General features: G+C 41.1%; 1 protein-coding gene and 1 long non-coding RNA gene across 8 annotated transcripts; both read left to right on the top strand.

The window, feature by feature from the left end:
- Positions 1-224: 224 nt before the first annotated feature.
- Positions 225-23,673, top strand: LOC112145749. 7 transcript variants are annotated; one of them, XR_004947004.1, is made up of 4 exons: positions 225-405; positions 3,174-3,329; positions 20,594-20,786; positions 22,068-23,673. It is a non-coding gene; the product is annotated as an uncharacterized LOC112145749 (long non-coding RNA). The 7 variants fall into 7 exon arrangements; XR_004947005.1 differs by lacking the exon at positions 225-405 and adding an exon at positions 918-932; XR_004947002.1 differs by lacking the exon at positions 225-405 and adding an exon at positions 1,497-1,511.
- On the top strand, positions 6,812-9,209 carry foxa2 (forkhead box A2). Its single transcript, XM_024271162.2, has 2 exons — positions 6,812-7,220; positions 7,664-9,209. Exons 1-2 carry the CDS (start codon positions 7,149-7,151, stop codon positions 8,837-8,839), a joined length of 1,248 nt encoding a protein of 415 aa, XP_024126930.1. The 5' UTR covers positions 6,812-7,148; the 3' UTR covers positions 8,840-9,209.
- Positions 23,674-25,510: the final 1,837 nt, after the last annotated feature.

Genomic DNA, 25,510 nt, shown 5'->3' on the forward strand with positions numbered 1-25,510 from the left:
ACCTAAGCTGGCCCTTTTCTTCTTTGACGTCATATTTATTTGAGAGCTTTGTTGGAGTGCCATTTGTCTGACCTTTGATCTTCACGGGGCTGTTTTTGACATTTCGGGTTTTTTTTTCTCCACCCAACAGAGCCAAAGAACATTGGAAATGTGGTGCAATCTTTTTATGTTTGAATATAAATGGGAAAACTTGACCAATAAACTCAGTAAATAATGTGTTGAAAAGCGGTGGATCGTGTTTTCGTTGTCCTTCTTGTTCATGGAGGTGAAACTTTTCTTTGGACTTTAGATCTATGTGTGAGGGCGACTTTTAGGGACATCTTTTGTTGTAAAATCCAAGGAGAGAGGAAATAAAAGCCGACAGTTTTTTTTCCTCGTCTGGGAAAATGCAGATGAGCTATAAAGGTATGTTTGATTTGCCGACTCCAGCTGTGTCTAGAGAATTCCCCCTGACCCATCCTGAGGACTGGTTGCTGTGTGGGGCCGCATGCACCCCTCATTGCAGCCACAATACGCAAGCTCCCCTCCTCCTCCTCCCTGAAAGGGACGGTCACTGAACTCTCAAGCAAGTGGCAATATTTGCTCACCTGAAATACACACATCTTGCCAATTGGGGTAGGAGTGGGCTCGGGGACTGGGGAAGGCCTTCTTGATGCAGCTGTGGCCCCAAGAACAGGTCAGGAAGTTTTGTGGCCATGGAGGGGGTGGGGGTCCTCTTGCTTTAAGGGCTGTTTAGCAGCGGCCGTGCCATTGTGCCTTGAAGGAGGCCGGCACCGTATTTGTTGGAAGCTGCAGGAGGCTGATGAGGTGCTAATCTGTTGAGAGGCTGTGTCACTGGGGGCCCGGTTCCCAATAGCCTGTTAGCTGTCGGGACAGTAAAACAGGCACAATTTATGGGCCGCGGGCCAAGACTCGGCCGTCAGTGTCCACGGGTAAGCAAACACAGATTGGACACTTATGTTGTTGCTGTGGAAGGGCAGGCTTTAACACCAGGCTCCTGAGGTGACACGTCGGCGGCCTCTTTTGAGCCCTCCTCGTGAGTCGCCGCCCCCTCTGTGCTCTTCTGTAAACACTACAAATTAGCCATCTGCATATGGATGGGCTCTCAGTCCATACAGGAAGCAGAATGAGGGCTGAGGGTGTCAGCTCTCCAGATAAAATGATCAGCTTTTAATTTCTATCTGCATCTATGCAAAAAAAAAAAAAAAAAAGCGGATGGAACGTGGGGGCTGAGGGGAGGTTTAAATATGCTTGCAGCGATTCTCTGCTCAAGAGAGCGTGAGAGTTGGCTGTATGGGGCTTTGAAGCGTGGGGATAATGAAAGCACAAAGCTCGTCTGCTGTCTGAGATGAGTTCAGGTCAGCAGTCAGACGTAATCCCAAACTTGAATTTCCCCATCAGGCTGGAATACAGATAACACCACGGCAGATAGAAGCCTCCCTCACCGGCTCGGTGCTGTGACTGATGGAAAAAGGAAATGGGCCTCTCAGATGTGTCAGATGTGCAGTCAGGTGTGTGCGCTTTTCCTCGAGATGTTTATCCCTGATGGCTGCAGTCCGCACCGATTTGTAGAGACAGGAATTTTTCCCGCTCTTATCTCATCCAGCATTAATTAAATCAAAACCGGATCGCTGTTAAGCCATTGGTTTAACCGTCAGGAACAAATGTTACCGTTTGTCCAAAGCCCATTACTGGGATTCAGAACTTTTTCATTCACGACGCCTGCTTCGCTGATGGGATGTGACAGCGTGGTGGCGGCGTGTGAACCCCAATAGCTCATTATGGATTATTGCATCTGCTTGATTGTAGTGATATTTAGCCACAGAGCTTCCTATGGGAGTCTGGCACTTTAATTAACATAGCACCACTGCCCTCCCCTCCTGCTTTAATTGCCTTCAGTCTGTGATTAAATGTGTATTGACTCTGCAGTTGGTCCACTAATGAATAACAATGTGCTGATTTGATGATATTAAATCTTTTGGCTCCAATACACATCCTTTTCAAGTCGCCGAGAAACTCGGACATCGTAGATTTACAGCAGCTGCCACTCTTTCAGTGATGCAATCCCTTCTCCAGATCATTTTGTTCACACATTTTCTTTAAAAGATTGTTTATTGACTTACTTCTGTAGAATATTTCAGATGGATTTTCTCTACATGACAATAATCAGTGTTGGGGGTAACGGATTACAAAGTAACGAATTATTGTAATTGAATTACTTTTATCAGTAACAGAGGAACATAACAAATTACTGTTCAAATTTCTTTAATAAATTATAGTGCAGAAACCTTGGTTACTTAGGTTTTGCGGGCTCTGACATTTTCTCTCAGTTAAATGAACAAAACAGAGATTAATTGTAAAAAAAAAAGGTTACTGGTGCATACAGAGTTGGGGATTGGTGAATGTGCAGACGTGGCCTCATTGCTGCAGTTGCATTGCTTTCTAAACTGGCTCAAAGATGAGATGAAAAGAGATGCTGTAAAAGTCAAGGCATGGTTAACACATCGTTTTTTGATAAGCTGGCTGTTCCAATTAAATCAGGGATCCCCAATCTCTGGGCCACTAACCGGTACTGGTCCAGCATCGGGACATGGACCACACTAGTATCCTAACCTTAACCTGAGCCCGGTACTAGACCTGGATTAGTACCGGACAGTGATCAGTAGCAATTCTGGACGTGGTACCAAATGCGGAACAGGCTATAGGGTTAGGGTACAGGTACTGGCCACGTTCCCAGGTTCGGTCCGCATTAGAAAGCTAAAAATGTAGTTTTAGTGTGTTCAATAAATGTTTATCCTGTTCGGCCCACTACCTAAGGTGTGTTTTGGATTTTGGTCCCCTGTGTGATTGAGTTTGACATCCCAGCTGTAAGGAGTCATCTCATCCCTGTGGAGCTCATTTCTATATAAGTGGAAAAAAAGTAAAGTAGTGGATTACTTTTTCAAATAGTTAATGAGTAAAGTCATTTAATTACAATTTCATGGAGCAACTAAAATAAATTAATCAATTACTTTTTGAAAGTAACTTACCCAACACAGGTTCTAGAATTATTTCAGTGTTCTCTGGCTTTGGAAAAAGTGTTAAAAGTTGTAATTGATGGTCCAAACTTAGATTTTTAATATTTTTTTGTTTTAAATTCTAACCTGTCATTCTCTACTCCTGTGGTCTGATAGATCAACTGTCACCTTGTCAGCTAAATGAAGGGCAACAGTCAACACGAGTTCCTTTAACATGACAAGGGACGAGGGCTGAATCTGCAATGCCATGGATACAGTCAACAGAAACATATCGGATTGCATTCCTCGCCACATTCCTCTCAATATCAAAAGGTAGGTATTTGAGGATATCCTTAGTGCCTTTACGCCTGTGTTTGTGCTCCGGCCCACTGGGGCCAGTGCAATAACTCTGGACTCCCTCCCACCGCCTCACATTGCAATGGCCACTCTCGGTTTTTATTTAGATGGCTTGTGTGCCTTCCCAGTCCGGCCGCTTTTCAGATTCATTTCCAGGTAAACACAGCGTGGCCAGCCACAAACCTGCAGCCAACAGGCGTTGTCACAGCTGTGGCAGATAATGGCAAGTCCAAACTCCAGCCCGGCTCTGGAATGTTTACTGTCACCACAGGCTGGTTTGCAGCAAACATCTTTTTTTTTCAGCATTTTCTGAGAGTTCAACTCATTTATTAATTTTATTTTGATGAATGACGTGCTTAACCTTTTGCCCCGGCGTTGTTTTGCCTGGCTCGGTTACTCCGGACGACACAAAAAGGAACATTCTGAGAGAATCTTTCATTTTTAGCAGGAGGAAAAAAGCTTACTTTGAAAGGTGAAATGGAAAGTTAACACATCCCTGCCAACAACTCCTGAGTGTTTGAAGGAATGTTCCTCCCACAGAGCAGAGCATATGCCCATTCTAGCCCTGCACCCAAGATAACCTCCCGGTGCCACACTAGGCTGCGGATCACTGCTATGCTTTTACCTCCGTAGGTGAGCCGATAAATATTCATAAGGAGCTGACAGCTGAATGTGTAAAATGCAACACGAATCATTCAAGAGGTAAATTTGATCTATATTGGAGCTTAATAACATTTACATTGGTGCATGAGAGACTAAAGTTTTCAAAAACTTTAAATTTGCTCTGGAAAAGGACCAAAATAGGTTTAAAAATTATTTTAAAAAGCAAAAATATTCACTAATTAAGCAAAATATTTAAAAGAACTACTGAAATAACTCATGTTTTATACCTTAAAGGTTAAAATCTGTAATTTGTTTAAAAAATAATTATCTCATAAGAAATTTAACAGACATTAATTTGATAGATAAATCCATCTGACAAATATTATAATTTAATTAAAAAAAACTTTAATAATATTTATATTTGTAAATTAAAGAAAATCAGTCACTTTTGTTCCATTATCTCACATTGTTTTAGGTGTTTGTCCCTTTCCTTGTAAATTTATTAAAAGGATTGTTTGACTTTGAAGGTTAAATCTTTGTTAACAAATTAATTTGAAAAGGTTTTTTTTTTGTTGAACACCATCTCTGGAACTTTAACTCCATTGGCAGCATTAGTTCCAACACCGTGATGTGGCATAATCGATGTTCAGTTGCACAAAAGACCTCCGTAAGAATAAAGAAATGATTTAGTTTCATTTGAAGAGGGACAATTTCTGCAGCAAATTCAAATTTAGTCAATCTATCTTTGAGTTTCACGGTTTTAACCAAAACTGAAGGAAAGCAATAATACGGTCAAAGAAACCACCTGATGTTACTTTAGGAAAATGGAAACTTTTTTCCTCCTCCTTCAGTCAGAACTCCCTCATTTAGCTTTAGTTGAATGTCTCTTAAAGAGAAAAACACGAAACAGGCTGACATTAAAACGGGCCCTGATAAGGTTTTTGACCATTTCCAAAATGTGACCTTCACCCCAATGAGAGAACCGAGGCGGATTGATGATTAACTCTGGAATCAGAGACAAGTCTCATTTTGGAACATAATGTCACTGGGGTCATGGTAAAAATTCAGGACTGAAGTGATGCGTCTGCAATATTCTTTTTTTATAATCATCTCTTTTCATACATCCATCACACAGGAACTTCTTCGTTTAAACATTTTACTTTTGCAAAAAGAAAAAAAAAACTGCAAGTGCTTTTAAATAAATCCAGGAAAGTGCAAGTGAAATGACTTTATTTTTGCATATTTATGCAAACAAATAATTAGCGTGAATAAGTGAGATTAAAATTTGTTGGAATTCCTTTTAAAATGAAAATCAACGATTGTTTTAATGGAGCTACTTTATAATCTGGTCTTGCTCCACAGTGGTCGAGTCACATGATAAAACGATCGATGTGGTGCATGGAGCTCAACCCTTGTAGTGGCCTCAGAGAGGATTCTACATTTATATGAATTCAAATTTAAATTAAAAAAAATAAATTAAACCATAATAATAAAAAACTGTTGATGGTGTTTTTGTATAAATAATATCTAGTGTTCACGTCAAGAAAGAAAGCGCATCTCTGACCGACTTCAGCCCTGCGCCCGTGCAATCCCAAATCCTCAAACACACAGCCTTTTTCTCATGATCTCATTTCCAAGTTAAGCAGACTGTGTTAGTCCCTCGTCAACACCACAGGTTTACTCGCCTTTACTAATGGGGCTCTATCCTGATAGTTTTGCTCTTGCGTAAATATGCAGTCAAATAGATGTACAACTACCGACACGTGGCTGACGGCGCTCTGCAGCCTCACCTTGATGTTTGTTTCATACAAATACAGTACGGGCTCCGGGAATCAAGGGCCCCGTTAACACTGCAGCCCCCTCCCTCCCTGACCCCCTTTCGAGGAAAGGTTGACACATTATATTTACCTCCACCACTTAAAAAGCTCCTCATAATAACATTTACTACTATGTTACAAAGAAGGAACAGTAATGATTCAGTTTAGCAAATAAGGATTTCACTGTTGCCTCATAACTGATACGACTGCAATGTGTTTAAGGAATTTGAGTGGAAATAAAAATGTGCCAAGTGCGCATAATTTAAACAAATCTGATGGTCGCTTATGGATTTTACAGAATCAGCTCAGTTGAGACAACAACCGAGAGAGGGCGCTCTGGCGCTGTGTCTGGTTTATTTACCATAAATTGAAACATTTGGAAATATTTTATTCACTTATGAAGGTCGAGAAAACGCACCAAACACGAAAAGACGCGCGTTTTCTGGAAATATATTCTTCAATATTATGATGATTATCATTGATGGAAAATATAAAAAGGCATTTGTTGTGTTTTTAAGGTGAATGTGACTGTAAATAAATAGCTGGGGTGAAATAAATTTTCTTTACCTGCTTTTTGGTTTAATGATTACATATTAAAAGTTTCCACTCACAGTAGTGTTGTGCGCACGTGCACAGATGTGGACTCTTTGCAGCTTTTAGTCCCTTGACACCCTTAAATTACAATTTTTAAAAAAATCCTCAAAAGGTGCTATTTTTTAGTACAACCTGACATACAATGAGGAACTATTCTTGAATTTTGCGCAAACATTTTTCCAAATACTTTGAGCCTCAAATGACTTGCTGTCAGCTTTTTGTGGTGCTTATTTTAAATATTTAACAGTTAAGACCATAAATTCCTTGAAGGCATCAAAAGGTTATGATTTTAGCATAGCTGGAGGAGAAAAAACTCCGTGCGTAAAAGGGTCTCCAAAAGCGCACGACATTCCTTTCTCTTTTATTTCCCCCTCTTACAATAAGATTAGTTTATAATGAAGCTTTTCATATGAAACTGTTCTTTTCAGTCAGCGCAGGTGTACAATTGGGGTTGGAGGGGGGGCGAGAGGGGGGAGCCTGAGGAGTCTCACGCCTAGGTGCGAGGAGATTATTCAAATAGGGCCCAAGGCGTAGAAGTAGGGATTGGAGGCTTGCCTGGCGCACAGAGCTATATCACAGCGTTAACGAGCAGCACGGAGCGTCATTTGAACTCCGCTCACTGACAGACGCGTCGCGGCTGTCTGTGCGAGACACACATGCGCCAGCCCTCGACAAACGGACACGCCGACCACCCAAAAACCCTCAGTGGTCCCCAGTCACCTGCTGTTAGAAAGACTTTTTGGCTTTTCCTCTGCTGGGAGACGCTTCGTTCAAGTCCTCCATGATGCTTGGAGCAGTTAAAATGGAAGGACACGAACACACCGACTGGAGCACATACTATGGAGAGCCCGAGGTGGGTACCTTAAATATAAATATATATATTTTTTCTCGGTGTAAAGCCGATCCCATTTAATACAACTCAATATTAGCCCTGAGATAATATTAACTTTGTGATCAAATATTGACTTGAGGCGCCTCCAAATCCTCCCCCATCTCCACGCAGCGCGCTAACCTAACAAAGTTGCCTGATATGCAACGTGGAAAACTTTTTCCCCACAGATTTGTTATTTAAGAGCAAAATTTGATTATTTTTTAAATTTATTTATCAAATTTGAGGGATTTACTTAATTGAAACTTTCCGCATACGCAGCTTTTACAGATGTAAAAAAGCATTTTTTGTTGTTGTAATTGAGATTTACGCACGGAAATTAAGACACCTCTAATTGTGTTTTATTAAATATTCACTTTTTGTATAATGCCAAATTTCATGAGTATTTCTTCCTCCCTCGTTGACAGTGTTACACCTCTGTTGGAAACATGAACACCGGCCTGGGAATGAACTCTATGAACACCTACATGAGCATGTCCGGCATGAGCACCACCGCAAACATGACGGCCAACTCTATGAACATGTCGTACGTCAACACGGGCATGAGCCCCTCCATGACCGGCATGTCGCCGGGCACCGGAGCCATGAACGGGATGGGAGCAGGCATGACGGCTATGAGCACAGCCCTGAGCCCCAGCATGAGTCCTATGACCGGACAGCCCGCGTCCATGAACGCCCTGACGTCCTACACCAACATGAACGCCATGAGCCCCATTTACGGACAGTCGAACATCAACAGGTCCCGGGATCCAAAGACGTACCGGCGGAGCTACACGCACGCCAAGCCTCCGTACTCCTACATTTCCCTCATCACCATGGCCATCCAGCAGTCTCCCAGTAAGATGCTGACGCTGGCCGAGATCTACCAGTGGATAATGGACCTCTTCCCCTTTTATCGGCAAAACCAGCAGCGCTGGCAGAACTCAATCCGCCACTCTTTGTCATTCAACGACTGTTTCCTCAAAGTCCCCAGGTCGCCGGATAAACCCGGAAAGGGCTCCTTTTGGACTCTACACCCGGACTCCGGCAACATGTTTGAGAACGGCTGCTACTTGAGGAGGCAGAAGCGCTTCAAGTGTGAGAAGAAGATGTCCATGAAGGAGCCCGGCCGCAAGGGGGGAGACGGCGGCTCTGCCAACAGCAGCTCGGACAGCTGCAACGGCAACGAGTCCCCGCACTCCAACTCCTCCTCCGGCGAGCACAAAAGGTCCCTGTCGGACATGAAAGGGAGCCAGGCCCTGAGCCCGGAGCACACCGCGCCCTCCCCGGTGTCGCAGGGGCAGCACCTCATGTCTCAGCATCACTCGGTCCTGGCGCACGACGCCCACCTGAAGCCGGAGCACCACTACTCCTTCAACCACCCCTTCTCCATCAATAACCTCATGTCCTCGGAGCAGCAGCACCATAAAATGGACCTTAAGACTTACGAGCAGGTGATGCACTACTCTGGATATGGCTCCCCCATGACTGGAGCGCTTTCCATGGGCTCCATGGCGGGGAAAGCCGGCCTGGATTCTGCATCTATACCCGACACATCCTACTACCAAGGTGTCTATTCCAGGCCAATCATGAACTCCTCGTAGACTCTCTGTATGCGGACTGCCCTGACCCCCCTCATTCCAGTTTGTACATTTGTAAAAAACAAAAACAAAAAAATATAGACTTTGTGTACTATATGTATTTGAACTATTTTTGACCTTTCTCACCGTTTTAGTTGTTGAGCTTGTTAGATCTTGTGAAGGAAGGATGGAAACTCAAAATAAAGTGGACCCCAAAGACAAAAAAACTGCTGTAAGATATTCAAGTTTGCATAAGTGGACCCAGAAACCAGTTTAATTCCTTGCTAAATCTGTTCAGTCATTTGTGTAATACCTATTTATGGTCTGTATATGTGTATTCTTGTAGTCACAAGAATAGAATATATATTAAAGTGTTATTGTTTTGCTTTCTGAACATCTTGGTGTTTAAATTATTATTTTTTTATTATCCTAATTATGGAAAAGGGGTTAAAAATATATATTTTTTCAAATTAATTGCAATTTAGGCATTCAGTTTTGTAAACAAAACCATTTATTCAAATTTTATTTATACATTTTCAATTTACATATTAAATTAATACACATAAAAATTACATTTAGCCAAGAATAAATTATAAACCAAATATTAAAGTATAAAATGTCACAAAACACATGGAGTTTAGCAAGTCTTTTTTTAAATTAATTTTATTAAAAAAATAAATATTCTCACCCACGTGATGCTCCAATTAAGGCGTATACTTTCCACGGCGGATTAATAGATTTGCTGCATAAAACCGAGTACAATGCTCTCAATTTGTCTCACAGGAAATGCAAACAAAACAAATATATGCTCATTAATCCCAAACACAAATGGATATATTGATGGAGGGGCGAGGAGGGGGGCAAAAAATGACTATTTACGAACTGATATACTATATTTTAAAATAAAAACTCCAGGATTTTTTTAAGTCATGCATTATTCCATTAGAGAAATTGTATGCGCGTGCACATGCAGACAGATTATCCAATAAAAAATATTTATAAAAGTCCGATTATGAGATTAAAGCACATTTAATCTCTGATTTAAATTCCCCCACAGTGTCAGTCAAGATGATTGACACTCATTTTTCCAACGCATCTATTTGCACGTGAACGCGCAAAGTTTAGATCACTGAATGAGATGAAGAGTCCCATAAAAACGGCCCCCGTGGCGCAGGAGGGGGGGTTGATTCTGGAAACAGGGCCGCCTGCTGAATGTGATGCTCTAACTTTTCTCCCCACAATCTGGGCTTCCATTGTCTGCTCCCTGTTTTCAAAGTAGTCGGGCCCTCCCCTCTAGTTAGATAAGATAGTCCATGAATCCAGAGAGCCCTCCTGCCTTCTCCTTCCCTGCGTGGAAGCTCAAATCCAAGGCCGGGGACGGGCACGGTGGCCCCCGCGTCGACTCCTGAACGCACGGGGCCCTAAAGTGTGCGTTTATTCTCCAGACCCTCTTTACAGATCGTACTTTAAACAACGTGATCTGCGAATAAACAAAGCCAGTAAACAATAGAGTGGAGGCTATGCCCACATATAGGAAGTGTACACACACAAACCAAATTGCACAAGTGTAAACTTTGAATAGGACGCCGCAGCTCTGTAAATTTACACAGACATTAAATTTCGTTCTATTCATTTTAGACATATAATGCTAAGCTGATTTTTTTTATAGTACACTGATCGATATCTCTGTAAAATAATCTTTTTTTTAACTAGCAGGGCAGTGAAATCTTTGCTTTGTGCTAAAGTCAACAGTGACAGAGTTTGAGCTCAAATAAATGCCGTGATGTCTGAAGCTCTTTGCAGAAAGGCAGAAGGCGAGCTTCTACAATGGGCTCCTGTGTGGCTCAAGCCAACGACACGCAGCAGCTATTTTGCACAGGTATGACGCTTTTATTCTATCCGTCAAAATGCTATATATTTCTTGTAAAAAAAAAACTTTTTTTATTCGTGAACTCTTGAGGGTGATTTTGGTGCTGGAAGGAGGGAGGGGGAATCAGAGGATCCCTAAAGTCATGGGAAACAAGGAGTGCTGGATTTGGAGACAGGGTGGTGCAAAGCTGGGGATCTGCAGGTTATGAGCTGGAGGAATACTTGGAGCTCCTGCGAGGGGAAGCGCTTCTGCACTGCAAAAAATTAAATTAGAAATAACGCATGAAGATGCAATCAAAAAGAGAGTTAAAATAGGGCTAACATGGGAATATTTTAACTATCAAAAAACAAAAATATAGCAAATTTAGCTTTAAATAACAAAAGAGATTTGCTTTTGCAAAATAAAAGCCTCTTGCTCCGGACTGATGCTGCGTCTCTTGGCTTGCTGGTGGATATTTTTTGCAGTGTGCGGCTGATTGATATCATGTTGCAGCACAGATGTCACGGAGGCATGAAAGCTTAACAGGACCGACCCCGCGGCTGTCTCAGCACGCGCCCAAATCAGCGCAGTTTATTTTACAACCAATGCGCAAACATGAACAATTTCATAAAATAGTATTTTTTATTTTTACAATAAAATTGTATATCAGATAATAATAATAATAATAATAATAATATGCAAATTGGATAACTTCTTTTTAAAATCTCTTTAAAATATATTTTTTTCTATCAGTTTTCATGGTAGGTTAGCCCCGGTTAAGCCTCCTCCAGCGCACTCCCGGGGCGGGAATGGCCTCATGTTTCTTCGCCGGTTCAAAGGTAGCCAGCCTGGCGGTCAAACACGCACTGAGGCCACATCATTGCACCATCCACACGCATGTTCCAACTTTACGCACGGCTTTTCTCTCCTGAAGATGTCATCTGCAGATCTTGTTGGTATAGCAACTAAATAAAGGATGCTTGTTGATCCCTTTTACTCCCATAACCCGATCTCTCCGCCTTTTCTATAGTCGGATTTATCTTATTTCTTAATTAGAGGCCCGGAAATTATATATATATATATATTTTCCTTTAATCTAATCGTTAGCCGGCCGACAAAAATCTATTTTTTAAATCACATAAATAGACGCGCATTTAGACCTATAATACATCATCATTTTCCTATTTTATGCAAAAGGCCCAAGTGTTAAAAATAATCTAATGTAATTTATCTCTTCCCTTTAATATCTTTTAATAACCATGGCAGACTTTTAAATCAGACATTGTAATTCCCAGGCGAGCTTGGGCCTCGCTTTAAAAATGACTCAGGATAATAAGCCATAAGCCAAACGCGCATCCACCCATGGGCGTCTGCGCAATAGACTCCACGGCGCGTAAAGGGGCATTTTATCACTCCATTTCTATTGATAAATGCTGACATATATTTTTGATGATTTTGATAAATCCTTATTTAGTTTTCCCCTGATTATTTCGTTTAAAAACCCCTGATTAATCGATACTTTAGCGCATTTTTCGATTTAGATATTGATCAGCCCTAATGGTTCCGATCAGAAGCTGCGCCCTTTTCTCTGGAGTTTTCCAGGGTCCTGCCGCACCTTTATCCTCCGCGCTGCAGCCCCGCGCGGACTGGAACACCCAAGTAGATCCGTCTCCATGGTGACGGCGGGACACCGGTCCAACAAGCTGTAATTCCGTCTCAGCCTTTTGCAGGGGAGGGACCGTCCACACTAGCCCGACTTAACTCCTCTTTCAGTAGAAATACTCCTAATCCCATATCTTAGCAAGGCAAACTGTCGTCCCTCAGTATATTAAAGAGACCACAAAGTCAGAACTCAAAGCCACCCATGGTTTCTCAGCAGGCGGCCCATTCCGGTGGGACCATCCGCCGGGCCGGCCGTCCTCCCCCCGCAGCCACACCGATATATTAATAATATTTTTTTTTCAAACACATTTTCCACTTAAATTAATGTAATAATAATTTAATAAAACGCACAAAAATGCCAAGTAATTTTAATTAGATATTTAAGAAAAGCATATTTGGATCAATATAGATTTTGATTATGTTTTTTTGGTTTGGTTAGAAGTAGCTATCCTTGCGAAACCAAATTAGCTGTCAATATAGAAATTAACTTAATAAATGTTCGAATTTGGAATAAAATTCAGATTTCAAAAACATGCTTAAATACTTCCATCTGCTTATGATACTAATACAATTTTAACAATGCAAATTATTACAATTAATATCCTAATACATTTTTTATCTACTATAAAAAATATTATTATTTATTAAAGCTTGTCTTTAGACATCTTTTTTTCAAAAATCTGATTTTAAATTGATTTATCCAAAATATGTTTTCAGTTTGCACCTTTATTATCAGAATAATCCAAAGCAATAATTTAAAAATATACATATTTTTTCAAAGACAAAATATTCTTTCCGAGTAACTGATCAAACCGGACATTTATTTCACTTCCCTTTTTCGGTTTTCATATGTTTTTGTGAAAATGACAATATTTATAAAAATATGTTTTTACACCTCCTTAAATTGAATACAAAAATAGTCTGTTTTTTCACCATAATTTTACTATAATTTAGAAATACCGGCCCATCAAAGTACATTGATTTGCTGTGATGATGAAGAGGAGGCTTGTGGGAAGAAGAGAAAGACAGACCACAAGAAAGATTGAGAGGAGGCTGGATGGACAGGGTGAGAATGCAGATGCTAGCTGTGATGTGTTCAGACTCTTCTGACATGGATCTGTGAAATTCCAGTTCAGGACTCTTTCATTTAAAAAAAGAGAAAGAAATAGGAGCAGAAAGAGAAGGGGGAAAGGGAAAAAAAAGATCCATCAACAATGCCAATTGAATTTTGTGAGGCAACAGCTGGTGGGACGCGCAGTGACCTAAAGGCGGTCTATTCAGATCCGGACAGGGTGCCTCTCACGGCCCTGCCGCTTTTATTTTGCTGGAAGTGGATGGATGGTCAGTGTTTATCTTCATCATGCAAATGGAAGAGGAAAAGTCCTGGCCTTATCAACTCACAACCATTCTTGAAAATCAAAGCTTGAACTTCTTAAGAAAAACATTTGGCTTTAACAAAAAAAAAGACAGATAAAAGTGTGTGAAACCTTTTGTTTCACAGAAACAGTGCGTGAGGCCCAACTCTGCGGGGGGAGATTATCCTTTCGAGAAGAATAAATCATAAAAAACACCCTCAAGATAAAAGAGTGTGATCAACCAGGCAGAAAAATATTAAATTGGATGGAGATTACAAATGCTCTAAATATGAAGTTAGGCATCGATGGAGTCGGCTGCTTTTGAGTTCATGCATGCACTAATGCTTCCAGCCCTTCTTGACAATTCCACAGGCATTTCCCAGGAGGTGTCATGGCTTTCTTTGAGATCAAACCTTGCTGGCAAAGCCGCCATAAACTGATATGTCAGCCAGGAGTGGATGGCTGCTTGACTGTGACTGATCCGCCACGGTTTCTTTATTCCCCTCGAGAGCCGGTAACTTAACCATTTCAGATTTTTGAATAGAAGCATTTCTAACGGCACCTGGGCTGAACATGGAAGCTGACTTGCTCTTCCTTTTCCCCCTTTAGCTGTAGTTTGAGGAAGTGAAGACAGACCCCTGCCAGCCTATCACAGCGAAGGACACCCAACTCATTAAAAGTTAATGAAACCTATAAACGTGGTGCGCCAGCGATTCATTTAAACCCCCAATCCAATCTCCTCTCCCGGCAAAGGCAAACAAGCCTGTGTGCCCTCAGCGGTGTCCTCGGAATAACAAATTACGGAATATTCTGTCCTGTATATGTTCTCCTGTGCAGACATGTGCACCCTGATAGGATATCTTACAGTGGGACTTGTCCAATTTACTGAATGGCAGAGCAGTGTTCTGCGGGGGTACATTCGGTAATCTGAGTTGGAGGTGAATTTAATGCCGTCGCCTTACACTGCACGGCTTGTCGGGAATGGATGGAATGGGTGTGCCATTTCAACATTCATGAGAATCACTGACATTCAAATAATGCGCTCATTTTAATACCCATACATGAGAGAGGGCCAAATCTGTGCGAGAAAAGCCTGCCTCACCTCCTCCTCTTCATCAGAGTCCTCGTCTGGGGAGACAAATGAGGCCACAGCTGGAGATAACCCCGGTCCTGCAGCCCAGCTTGCTCTCATGTCTTCAATTTGATAACAACTCATCAACAGCAATAAAGTTCCACTTTACTGGTGTCTAAAGAGTGGAACAATATCCCCCCCTTGTCTTTTAGAGCTCTATTTCAACGCGGCTCTGGTGTCTTATAGTTCTCCCCTTGGGGGATTCAAATTAAATTCCCTCCTTGTATAGTGCCACTGTCAGACCGCTAATGAATTCCCATACCCTGACTTGAATCAAATTAATCCCCAATTTAATCCCATATAAATGGCGGTGTTATTTATAATGGAAAGAGGGATGCTCAGTTGAAGGATTGAGGAAAGCTGGGAGGTGTCTATAGGGCTGTTGAGCAGATTATAGTGAAGGATGAGGCCTGCATGTTTTCCCCACTCCAGAGTAGTCCCCTGATACACACTATTTAACCCTCGCCGGGATGGCGCTGACAGAAACATCGCCACGTTTGTCACCTCATATCCTTTCAGATTACAGGAAGATTTATTGGTCAGAGCTGGGACGCCCTTATCTTGAAGTGCCCAGCAATAGAAAGATGAACATCTTGATTATCGGAGTAACATTTGCTGCGGGCGCTGATGTGCCACAGCCACCCGACCATTCCAGGTCACCACACATAGCTGCATTCTCACAGCGATGCAAATGTTTTTTTACACTTCTCTTCATAAGTAAATCATTCAGTTATCGGGAGGTTGCATGTTGAGGGGATTCATTTCTATTCTAAGTTTTAGATCTTTTTTAAAGAGTGGATGACAGCTAGTTGGTTTTGGTGGCTTACTTAAACAAATTGCATAACACTTAGTGGCGGAGTTACATATGGCTTTTTGGATGCAAATATCTTGGCTATGTGACTTCTTTGAGGTGACCGTGGTGGCTTTCAGTTCAATCACTCATGTGCAACTCCAAAAAAAAAAAAAAAAAAAAAGGGAAGGAGTAAGGCTTCCCTTTCCAGTTATGAAAACAATAAAGAAAAATATGTGCAACCATTTACCAAAATAAAATAAAAATATTAAAAGGAGGGAAGCATAAATAAAGAAGTAGGCAGACAAATTCCTCTTTTAGATCAAAAATATCATTATCAACAGATTAATTTATACAATAATTTACAGTAAAACAAATCACTTCAGTTCAACAGTATTATCATCACTAATTATAATATTGAGGCTTTTATTTTTAACTAAATTGTTTGTAGTTTGAAGTTAGTTTTTTATCAATTTTTTTTAACAAATATTATTTAACACCTTTATACCTTTTATTTCCAATCCTATAAAATTAATATTTTTTGTTTCCATTCAAGGTGATGCTAAAATAAGTGGAGTCCTGTATTTATGGTATTTCCTTACAACTTTTACTGACTTTATTTCCAGAAGAGTTTTAAAGGAACACAAATAATAATAATAATAAAAAAGAGCCGTCATGGATCAGGAGTCGTTGCCATACGGAGCTGGATTGAAAACACGGCTTGTAGGCCTTCCATGAGTTTTCCTGCTCCCAACGTGTGATATAAAATCTAAAGTCATTAAGCAATCATTTAAACGAGGATAATACGAGCACAAGAGTGGGCTATGAAGTCAGTTTGGCAGGTTAGGGGACAGTTTAGAGGCTTTAAAGCTTGGTCCACCAAATGTCGGAATATCTATAGTTTATTGAGGCATCTGTAAGCTTACTCATCTCCATGCCAAGCTTGGCTCGTGCACTGACAATCATTGGAGGAAAGAAAGCATTTATACACAAAAGTTAGCTGTTTGCCTTCATTCCACCAAATCCACGACAGCCGTGATATACCCCATCACCATTCACGCCATTGTGCTGTCACAACGACTAAACGCGTCATTTGTGTTGCCGAAACCCATCCTGTATGTATCCAATGCCAAATGTTTAACGACTCAGAAAGGAGATGGTGAAGGGGGTGCTGCATAATTTGCTAGGAAACATTTTACCGAACATTTGGCGATAAAAACACCGGCGTCAGCCTCGAGGCTTAAAGCAATTAATTCAGGATCCTGACATAAACTCTCCAATCCTTTGACAGCTTGGAGCTGAAATAAAAATGCTAGTTCTCTTGGGAACGGCAGGAGATAGCTGGCTCTTTTCTGGACTGTTTGCTCACTGGCCCTGAGAGCAATCTTCCCCAGTCAGAATGAAATGCAAGGACACAAACAATGTACCGGCGAGAGAATGGGAGATGGGGAATGAACAGTTTGGACTATTTGCTCAGCAGAAGGGCAGCCACAATGGCCGGCCCATGGCTTTCCCATGCATCAAGCCTCTTAGTCGTAGGCCTCCCTTTGTTGCCGGGCTTCTTCTTCTTCTCTGGCCAGATAAGAGCCCAGCTGCCCTACACTTTTAATTCCCATTGTGCATTATACTGTATGGTCATTTATCTGTCCGCCACGACGCTGCAGTCGAACTGAATGGGTTATCTCACTTGTATCAATCGTCACCTTTACATGTGTACCGTTTAGCGTCTGAATCGTTCCGACTTTAGCATCAAAAGGACGATTGCTGCTGGGGAGAGGGGATAAGGACTGACCCCGCTCCTCATCTTGGAGAGGGAAGCACAAGTCAAGAGCGGCGTGTTAAAATGATACTTGGATGAGACTTCAGTTGAAGCACATCTAAATAAAATGAGGTTTGAGTAGTTTTTCTTAAACCGAACAAACATATACTCCTATAGCTTTTTTTGAGTAGATGGCAACAAGTGGAAAGACTTTGACGATCCATAGTGTGCTCTTTTGTTAGCACTTGTGTTTGCATTCACATTGACCATTTTACTGCCACTCATGTAGCGCTGTTTGCGTGGCAGGAGATGTGAAGTGTGCGCCTCCACGCCGGGAATAAAATAACAACAGTAAAGGAATCAGAAACGCATAAACAAAGAAAGGGTAAAAAAAAAGAAGAAAGAAGAAGAAGAAGCGGGATGCAAAGGAGATCAATACGCATAAGACGAAGGAGCGTATTCATGCATGTGAGCAGACACTTGCCGAAATACAAACACACACAGAGGCCCATCCCCCTCGGAAAAGGTTGTGGTGTCAGGACCCCCTGGGTGGTCAGACTGAGCATGATTTCAACACAATATGATGTTGTGCGGCAGCCCTTTGAAAAAAAGATGTTCACAGGCTGTTTTTACTGTCACATTTATATGAAATGAATGCGCTGTGTCTGCCTTTTCTTTAGGGTTATAATGCTTTTAACGAAAGTCATGTTATTTGGTAACAAAAGCCTTTTTATGTTTACAGACACTGTATGAAGACTTCTCTTTTTCTTTTTTACACCAGAGGTAAAACACAACCCCTGATGACTTCACAATGGTTTATTCTAATGGCTAAGCCCTTAATCCATCAGATCAGGTTTCAAAGTGCCAGTAGCTGTGCCAAGACAGGCCCCAGGAAGGAAAACCCTTTTATTTGGGACAGAAATTTTAAATTTAAGACCACACCATTCGTGAAGACTCTGATAATAGGAAATAAAAAGGCATGACCTGTTGCGGAAGCAATAACTTAAAGCGAAAACATCATTGTGAAACAGTAAGTGCTTGTTTTCACATCCACCACTGGTGCAGCTAACAGTGCTTTGCCAGCATGTCAGACCTCAGGTATGGCAAGATAAATAGCTGTCTTATGTGTTCTTGTGAGAGCCGGGCTCCTTGTGGGGTGGTTCTCTCAGCTTCACGCTCCAGCAGCGCTGAAATAAAGCTCTGTTCGAGGCATTTCAACACCGCTTAAGGCTGTCCGTCGCCGTGTAATTTATGAGTTGAGAGGAGTTTGTTTCTAAAGTTAACTACAATCTTCCAGCATTCATGGGTGGAGAAAAGAGCCGCGTGAGTCATAGGAAACTTACAACACTCCTCCAATTAACTCAAATAGCGGCGGGGGTGCCACCCCTCCACCCCTTCATGAGCTTTGTGGTGTGTGGTTCAGATGCCAAACGGGAAGGTGATGTGAAACAAGGTAATTGGATGTTCGGGTACTTTAGCAGGTTAGATGCTTTGTCACCTGGAGGTCAGCGTGGAGCCGGCAGGATGGGGCTAGAAACACTCACTTCCAGCTCCAGGTCTCTCGGTGGGTGGTCATGTGGACAGACAAACAGGCAGACCAGAAGGCCGACACGCAAAAATAAAATATCTCCAATTTTCCACTTTTCTTTTTTTTTATATAAGAGATTATTAAAATATATTTGGTTATGCATTTTATTTAAAGATAAAAAAGCTATTAAAATACTTTATTAAAGCTTTAATAAATATTTTTTTTATTAACAATTAATAAAAAAGTATCTAACAAAAATAAACGATACATAGAAAACACAACTTTTTTTTAAAAAAAGGAGAAAAATGTACATATTAAGAAAATAAAAAGCTCAATATTTAATGTAAGAAATGTAAGTAAAAATGTATTTACAGAAATTTGACAAAAAATAGATACTTTTTTGCCTTCATCAATAAAACTGCTGAATACTAAATTCTTAAATTATTTTTTGTAAAAGCAATATAATAAAGGAAACAAATTTACATGCTTTTAGATGTGTAAAATATTCCTGTGCAATTATGTTATTAGATTAATTGAAATGTTTTATGATTTTTTTTCATGTATATCAGTTTATTAAAATTAATAATCTAAAATTATAGAAATAATTTAATAAAAAACTAGCAGAATTTGGACTGATATAAATAATGTGCATTAATATTATGTAATAAAGTGTGTAAAAAATGTAATTATTTGTACGCGTGCTACATTTTATAAATTAAATATAAATTATCAGTTTACATCATTTTTTTTGTGGTTCACATTATTTAAAGTAAATGAAAAATAGAGATCTTTGAATGTTTTAAAAAATATATTTTTAGTCTACATTTTTGTTTGGAAATTTCAAAAACACAGTGGTTGCTAATTTACTGAGTTATGGGTCAGACTGTGTTAATCTTGTTCTGGGTTATCACAACCACTAAAAACTGGTTATTGTGACCTGGTGTGGATAGGATTTGCTGTTTGTTCACCCTTAAACGGATGCTGCATCTGTGCTGAGCCTTTTTTTTTAGAAACAGATTTTTTAGCACAGATCAAAATTAAAGCAACAAAAAGACTATTTTAGAAATAGAAAAAAATGTATCCAACTAAATACTAAGTCATATTGTAAAGCTAAAATCCCTCCGTTATCAGGGATAAAAAAAGGTTTAAAATAAATTAATTAAGATGAACTAAAATTAGATTTTTTTTTTTAATTAATTCAAATGAAATAGCAGTTTTTTGTTTACAAACTGGGTGTTGAGGGTAGTGTGTGAGTGTCAACACCCTGTAAACACCTTTGACATAAACGCCTGAATGTGACAGGGGAGCTAACCAAACATTCTTGGGTGTTCTCCGTAAAGGTCTACCACTCACCCATCAGGCTGCACTGACCCGTCTCCTAAAGCTACAGAAAAAAATATATTTTTTCCTTCATAAAATTTAACATGCATGTATTAATTCATCAAATTTAATGGCATAAAATAGCCGGGACATTGTTCTATAGCTGATGCTTCCTTTCTGTGTTTTAAAGTAGAATGTACCAGCGCTCTACAAGGATTTGGGAATTTGGGAGTATAATTCCAGCCTCGCGCTTATCTGTACACCCAGACTATTTGAGTGTTTTGAGATGCGGGCTCCCTGAGGGTGGATCGAAGGCGTCCTAGTAGAACTGCACATCAAATAAATAGGAGGATTTATATGGGGGCTGTGTCTCTGCCAAACAGGGCTCTGCTGACTGAAGTGATCCCCACGGCCCGGACGAAGAAGAAGAAGAAGAAGGGGAAGCCTCAGAGGGAAGAAGGATAGCTTCGGAGGAGCCACGCTGATGCACTCACGCTCACACACGCACACACACTTGAAAACTCAAACAATGTCCCTCTCAGTTCTGGGTTGTGACCGGCCCATGGCATTGCCCAGGTATGTCAACTATGTTTGCCAAGCCATCAATCACCCGTGCACCTTCCCTCCCGAAACAGGAACTTTTGTTTGAAACACACACTTGTTAAACCCATCGTTTGACTCTGGTCAACTTAATTTATTTCCTTATAGCTGATAAAGAGGAGGCTTTTTCTTCTTTTGCATAGTTCATTTGTCTGTTAGGAACAGGTCCGCTGAGGGACTGTACAGGTAGAAACACTGGTGGCCCTTATCACTGGTGACCAGGGTTAGCAAATAAACACACTGTAGTGAGGCCGTGCTACATGGAAGGCAGGGAAAGATTTATGTCTGCATGGCGCTCACACATGACAAAAACGATATTTATGATCTACTTAAGCCTCTGCATCACTTTGGAATGGAATGAAAAGTAAAGGCTTTTAACATCTTTTTTGTAAATCAGTTTTTTAAAAGGATGTATGAAGTAAAATTCCAGAAATCAGGAAGTGCTTAACTAGTGTTGGCACAAACACGGGTAATTTTCCGATCGTTGGCCAGCTAGGTGACATATTGTTTCGGTGAGACATTAGAACCGACTCCAAACATGTAAAAAGAAGCCTTTGTGTGGGCTGGTATGTTTGCTAAAGGACCTAAGTTGGTAAGTTGGAGCCTTACTTCATTCCCTGAAACACAACCTTCATTTATCTTTTGACTTGTACTCAGACGGAGAGAGCAGATATCACTAAAAGTGCTGCGTTAATGATTGACTCTCAGCACACCGAGCATCCAGCATTGAGTGGCCACTTGCCTGCACTTGTGCTGCATTTTGAGCCGTAAATGTTTGTGGTCCCACTATCCTCTCCAAGTCCCATACAGTATTATTAGCTCTGGGAAGAGGGGGGGCGAGGGAAGGGCTGGGTCGAGACTAACTTTCAATAAAGGAGACCCATTGGCATGCGGAGGTAAATGGAAGATAAGAGTGTGTCTTCGACCCCTTCAGTGCTTTATACGAAAGTGCAAACCTAATCTCCCCTCCAGATAAATTTGGCTCAGTGGAAGCAAGTTCAAGCATTTGTATTCTAAAGCCCACATTCACAAACCTGAAATGAATCCTGGATTTCTCATTGACGGATCTAGACGCAGAGCAAACTCAGATTAATTGTAAAAGTGGCCCTCTATTTCTCTTTTGGCATGAATGGCACAAAATGTAAAATTTAAGACCATGAGTTGCACCTTTCACCCCATTTCCATCGAATTGCTATTAGGTGACAACACTCAATGCATTGTAATGGAAAGCTGACCTGCGTGTTCTCTCTTCTGCAGATGCACGTGGCCTTTGTGAAGGACACTTCCACGGCTGCTGTCCTTAATCACCCAGCACGATGCATCCTGAAAGCTCTCTCCTGTCACTGCACTTGGCTATATCTGCGCCTAACCTGTCTGCCATATGTAATATCAAAGCCTCTGTCAGCATGGGGCTGAATGGGAACAAAAGAGAGGCCTCTATTAATGATTAACTGTTCTAAAAGCCCCGGCTTTTGTATTCCCATGGTGCCCGGGCTATCTGGCCACCATGTGACATGCTCACAGCATTTTTCGAGCAGATTGGGGGAAAGCTAGTGAGCAAACACAGGTGCTTTGGAGCAGCATTGCCGACGCTGTCAGGGACAACCACAAACAAGAGCAGCTATGCCTGGCTAAATGAATCCCCACCCCTCCCAGCACCAGCACCACCTCCACCCCCTCGGCTCTGTCACCAGCTAACTTGTTTGCTAGCTCCCTATAGCTTTCTCCCCGCAAAGCCGTCCTTCTGGATAGTCTCTAACACCCCCCTCTTCCAAACACCACCACCACCCCAGATTCAAACCCCTGCACAAGTGCAGCGTCCGCTTCACAACTTCTCACACCCTCCAAAGAAACAAACAAATAAAAGTGAGGACGGGCGACCACTTCTTTGAGGTGATGGCATTTGCTGCGGTCATGACTAGTGGGAGAGCAAACAAATTAATGGTGTCCGGGGTTTTCACTTTCCAAACCAAACTAAATGTCTTTTAGTTCAAGCGGGGCAATTCCGCTGACCCTGGTGTCAAACGCTGCATGAGGATCGCACACTTTTGCACTTGAGAAGAGGCCAGGAGAAATGAAATGAGGATGCGAGAACTGCACCTCAGTGGGCCAAGAAGATCTCAAATAAAATGTGGCGTTTCAGTAATAGAAAATTGACCTATTTTAAAAGGTTTTCTTCCCAAATTAAAATCGAGGGGCTCTCATCAGAATGATTGGGATGGAGGTGCTCTTCTATTAAGTGTGATAAGACAATCAGATGATGGGATGGCGTTATCTTAACATGAATTTCCGGCTGGGAGACAAACGTGATAAATGGAACAAAAGCTTTGCACTTATTGGTCGCTTCCTGCAAAGAAAGAAAAAAAAGATTGCAGTTGGAAATTCACCATAGAATTACAAGAATTACATTTGTTTGAACCAGATATCAATAAAAACAAATCTTTATTTTATTATATACAATAAATTATACTAACAATAACCGTCCTTTAATTATCTGCAATTATAAAGCACTTATTATTGAAAAGATAAAATGTTACAAGACAAACTAATTAAATTATAAAAACGAGACATGCAGATCCAGGAAAAAGGGGGCAAATAATTTCATGTTTTCCTTTTTTTTAAGAGAAATGAAAGAGGTTGCATAGGCACGTCTGGTTTTTTGACTTTTGTGGCCCAATTCTGAGAGTCAGAGAGCAGTATGTACTCAAGGATTCACTCAGTGCTCTGTTTGCTCTGTTCCCCCCAAAAATGATTGGAAAAAAAATTGGTGTTCTGGCATGAAATGTTTGCAAATTGTTGGAACTGAAAAAAATATTGAAACTGTGTCAAAAATGTAAGAATAAATTATTTTTTGGGGGAAAAATGTGTTGTCCTAATTAAAATGCTCATTTTATTTGTACTCAGAATATTCCTGAATATTTTCATTCCTTTTGTTCATAAATTTGACCGTGAACCACTCTATATCCGTCTACCTCGCTGTATTAGAAGGGGTTTAAAGTTGCTTTCTGAGAAGCTCACATCATCCCCGTTCTTCTGCCGCTTCCCTACAGAGACATGGGCGTCTGTGCTCGTGAGCTGAGTTTGATCAGAGGAGTTACAAATCTTCACTTTGAGTCTTACTGTAACCCGCGAGCCTGTGGGCCACGGCAAAGTGTGGGGGGTTTGGCATCTCGAGGGGGGATTTAAGAGCGCGTCTTTGTTTTCTCCTCTTTGTATTACGAGGAAAGTCGTCCTGCTCCATTGTCTGACCAGACTCCGCTCAGACCTCGGCTCAGTCAAAGAAAAGTTTTCCAGTAATGAGGTAGGACATGAAAGCTGGCAGAACACAGAAACACATTGAAAGGGCCCGTTTGATCTTGCCAGGCACAATGGTAAAATCTGAAAAGAGCAAAGTGTGCTTTAAGCAGAAATGCAGTGCATTAACCTCTTGTCTTTTGACAGGTCCACACCTAGAAACACGTAATATGCCACTCTTTGGAAAAAGCAGTTCATGAGTAATGACTTCCTCGTGGGGAGGGGACCTTTTTTTGCCAACTTTACCTGCAGCTTTTGTGGAGTTGTTGCTCAAGAAACAGATGGAGTTAGCCTCCTTTCAAAGCTTTGTCACATAGAAACCCTCTTCATGTGTGTACTTTGAAGTGGGAAACAATATTACTCACTCATTTCTTCATAACCTTATTCTGCAGCATTTGTCACAGCTGAACTAATGAAGGTTAAAGGAAACGGCGAGACAATTCTTTCTCTAGAGAGAAGGAGAGAAGCTGACAGATTACCCAGCAGCCCGTCCTGGTGGTCACGGGTCAGTGCAGGCCGTGGACACTGTTAACTAAGTGGGCCGGCACTATCTCTGTCCATTCTCCAGCCAGACTGTTGACTCCTCCAGGAATGCTAATGAAACATCACTCTTGTTTTAAGAGGTTATATTTGTTAATGTGTAAGTCCATCACTTTGCAGAATTTTTAAAAAATGATTTTGCTTAGGGATTTTTCCACTCAATTAACAATCCTCTAATGTCAAAAAGAAAAAGGGACAGCAGGTGGTTAAATACAGATGTTAAGAAACCTCAAAAAGCCACATGCAGGACTAATTGCATTCATTTCCCACACACAAAGGTAACCACCCCAGGTAATGGAGTGACTGAATATAATCTGCTCGGATGGAGGACCTCTGTCCTGCCTTTGTCATGCCTGAACTGCAGTCAATGACAGACAGAGCCTGTGTCGCCTCTCAAAGCAAAGACCACGTCCATCAAGCTGCTTGAAGCTCCTGCTCTAATAACCCTCCATTCTAGAAATGTCTCTTTTATGAATACAGCCTGCGTCCCTTGTGTTCAATTACCTGAGTCAATACAGATGTATTGAACCTTACCATATGAGTAAAATCATAAAGTGTACATGCAAGAGCAGGGATGTTGCAGCCGTCTCCGAGGGGTATTTGAAATTACACGGGTGACTCACAGCCCAGGAAGTAAACAAAGTGGTAATATGAAGGCAATAATGACAAAAATAATAATAAAAGAAAAAAAAGAAGTGGTTTCCTCCCACCAGTTTGTTGATCTACTTGACATTATTGCATCGTGCAGATTGCATTGAAGTGATAAAATAAGAGTCTGCATGTCCCACTAATGCCTGCATTCACGTGAGACCGTGTGTGCTTTGCGTGCATGAGACAGCTGCTTCTTTTTTTTTTTTTTTTTTTTT

The sequence above is a fragment of the Oryzias melastigma genome, linkage group LG22, assembly GCF_002922805.2.
Source record: "Oryzias melastigma strain HK-1 linkage group LG22, ASM292280v2, whole genome shotgun sequence".
Classification (NCBI taxonomy): domain Eukaryota; kingdom Metazoa; phylum Chordata; class Actinopteri; order Beloniformes; family Adrianichthyidae; genus Oryzias; species Oryzias melastigma.

What these genes read in the sequence shown, in the direction of transcription:
- foxa2 (XM_024271162.2), top strand. Translation starts at nt 7,149, where the DNA reads ATGATGCTTGGAGCAGTTAAAATGGAAGGACACGAACACACCGACTGG. An exon ending in CATACTATGGAGAGCCCGAG is followed by an intron (nt 7,221 to 7,663) that starts GTGGGTACCTTA and finishes CCTCGTTGACAG; the next exon opens with TGTTACACCTCTGTTGGAAA.